Below are 2,689 nucleotides of genomic sequence, written 5' to 3'. Positions count from 1 at the left end.
GTGACTAAAGTACGAATCCTATAAAAATTATTGAAAATTGAATGGGCCACAATGAACTGGTAAAATTTTTCATCGATTGGTCCATTAAGGCGGTCATTATAGAATTTTCGTGAAAATACACCTTTGGCCCCATACAAATTACTGTGAAAACAAAGATCGCTCACGTGGCATCGAAACATCTTTATTTATACCGATAAAAATAGGTCAATAATATACAGCAATTAGACTTTGTACGTCCGTCGGTCCGTATGTTCATTATAAATTGTAATAAAACTTCAAGACACAATTCACAATTACCAGGGTATGATGTCATTAACAATATTTTATTTTATTATGCTAATAATATAATTCAATAAAATAAATTGTATTCAATTCTGAATAGGCAACAATTTAATACATTGTCATGTACAAAATACCTGCTTAAGAGTAGCGCCAGCAATATGCACTGAATAAATACCAACAATTATTAGATAACTTGTCCCGTTATTTTAAGTACAAAATATGAATTAAATGTAAAATATGGATCCAAATACCGATTATAGTATGCCTTCAAATTCCATTAAATCGAATTTCAGTATAAATAAGTGAAATTAGAACAGAGAAAGTATCCACAAAGTTTTTGACTATCCACGGACAAACACGTTCAGACACCATGAAATTCATCATTGTTTTTGTTGCTCTCTTCGCCCTCGCCATGGCCACTGGTCATGATGAAGTTCAAATTGTCAAGCAAGTCAGTGATGTTGGACCTGAAAATTTCGAATATGTTGCTGAGACCTCCGATGGTACATACGAAGCTGCCGCTGGTCATTTGGAAAATGCCGGTACCGATCATGAATCTATTGTCGTTAAGGGTACTTACTCCTGGGTCGATGAGAAGACTGGCGAAAAATACACCGTTGAATATATTGCTGATGAAAATGGTTTCCAACCCAAAGGTGCCCATTTGCCCGTTGCCTAAATAAGTTCTATTTTAATGTTTCTTGAATAAATAATGAACATGAAATTGTTGAAAAGTTATACATAATTGAGTGTCTAACAATACTGTACAATAAAACTGAATTTTATACCCTCAGCATTTATTCTAACGAGGGTAAACACACTTTCATTAGATCCCAAGTATGTTTGGACGAAATGTGTTTCAGACAATTTGGAGTCGATTTAGCCATGTCCGTCCGTATATCTGGTGCGAACTCTCGAACGGATGAACCAATTTGGTCCAAAATTTGGCGTTAGTAATATTTTGTCCAAACTTAGTTCAAGTTCGAAGATGAGGCATATCGGTCCACTCCTTCAGATACCTCCACCACTTTTCGTATCGTAACATCTCTACGGGACGATTATGGACTAAATACGTCAATTCCTTCTAGTACTTCCCATACAAAATTTGTGAAGAGGCAACGCATGTATTCGCCGCCTCCATTACGGCAGTACACGTTTTTTAGGGGAAAGTTCATACTTCATACAATAAAATACCCCCATGGCACCATGTGTAGTGGCTGGAGCGCACGATAACTCTCGAACGGACTTCGAAACCTTTTGTTTTTTGTTGTAACAACTTTTATTCGCTTTCCCCATTACCATTATTTTCAGGTGCAAGTCCTTACTTCTTGAGATAATAGCCCAAAAACTCCAAAAAAGCCAGCCGGGACCAACTAAATTGGGTAGTACGTAAGATTACCCTCGAAGGGAGAGAGCGAATTGGTCCAAACGTTGTACATCGTATTATATAGACGTCAGAAGTATTGTGTGTTACTTGTTTTCTTTAGGGGCGCTTGATATCTCTGAACCGAAGTGAGACTATAACCCCCGAAGAAAGTGCCCGATTTGGTCTAAACTTTGCGTGTCATTATATTTCTTCCAATCGTAGATAAGCTTTAAATATAGATTATATCGCACCAAGAATTTTTTACTTTTCTGTGAAAGCTATCTTTGGGTACTTTTTACAGAAATTTTACAATTTTTTGGCACTTTAGGGACAGATCGTCATGAAATGTGTTCCAGCATGTTGTACTCGCGGCAAATTTTACGGCGGTACAATTTCTTCCAAGGGCCAGTCCATACACCATAAGATACTGTCCCATAAGCTTTAAATAATCCTGTCGGCACCTTCTAAACCTACACCAAGTTCCAAGAAGATTTATATTGATTCAAAAGTCCGAGGAGAGTTTGCAAATTCACAAATCGGGTACCTCACACAAAACTTCAAAATTGTTCGCAATCTGACCAAGGGCGAAAATCTTAAATCCCAGCCCAAGGCTGGCTACTTGCTGGCTACTACTCGTCTTTGTGGACAGAGATATACCCTCAGCCTGTGTGAATTAAAACTTTCATCTATGGGCAGATCGGTTAACAACCAAAACCCTTTTCCCCAAAAAATATATATTAAGGGGTTTTCGGAATTGTGACCTTTTTGGACGTATGAACTTGCCGTCAATAACATATATTTTGATCAAAACTCAAAAGTGTTGAGGTGGATGTACCTGAAGGAATGCATCGGCAAAGTCTATTTTAGAAGTGGATCTTATATTGGGAGTCATTTCTTTTCGATAGATAGCACGCCCTCCAGTCATTGCAGTTGGAGGGTTTGGACCACTATGCCCACGAAAAAACATAATATCGCTGTAAACAGGACCACAAAGAGTAGCATCGGTGGAACTTTTGAACATGTGGCACTTTTTGGGGGAGG

At 37.9% G+C, this 2,689-nt stretch overlaps 1 protein-coding gene across 1 annotated transcript; it reads left to right on the top strand.

The window, feature by feature from the left end:
• Positions 1–652: 652 nt before the first annotated feature.
• Positions 653–961, top strand: LOC141402823 (larval cuticle protein 65Ab1-like). The gene has a single exon (XM_073984812.1). The coding sequence runs from the start codon at positions 653–655 to the stop codon at positions 959–961; it is 309 nt and encodes a 102-aa protein (XP_073840913.1).
• The last annotated feature ends 1,728 nt before the right edge of the window (positions 962–2,689 follow it).

This window comes from Musca autumnalis, unplaced genomic scaffold (genome assembly GCF_047663935.1).
Source record: "Musca autumnalis isolate F117 unplaced genomic scaffold, ASM4766393v1 scaffold_4, whole genome shotgun sequence".
Taxonomy (NCBI): Eukaryota; Metazoa; Arthropoda; class Insecta; order Diptera; family Muscidae; genus Musca; species Musca autumnalis.
Note: the sequence above shows the minus strand (reverse complement) of the source record. Positions and strands in the feature narration are given on the sequence as shown.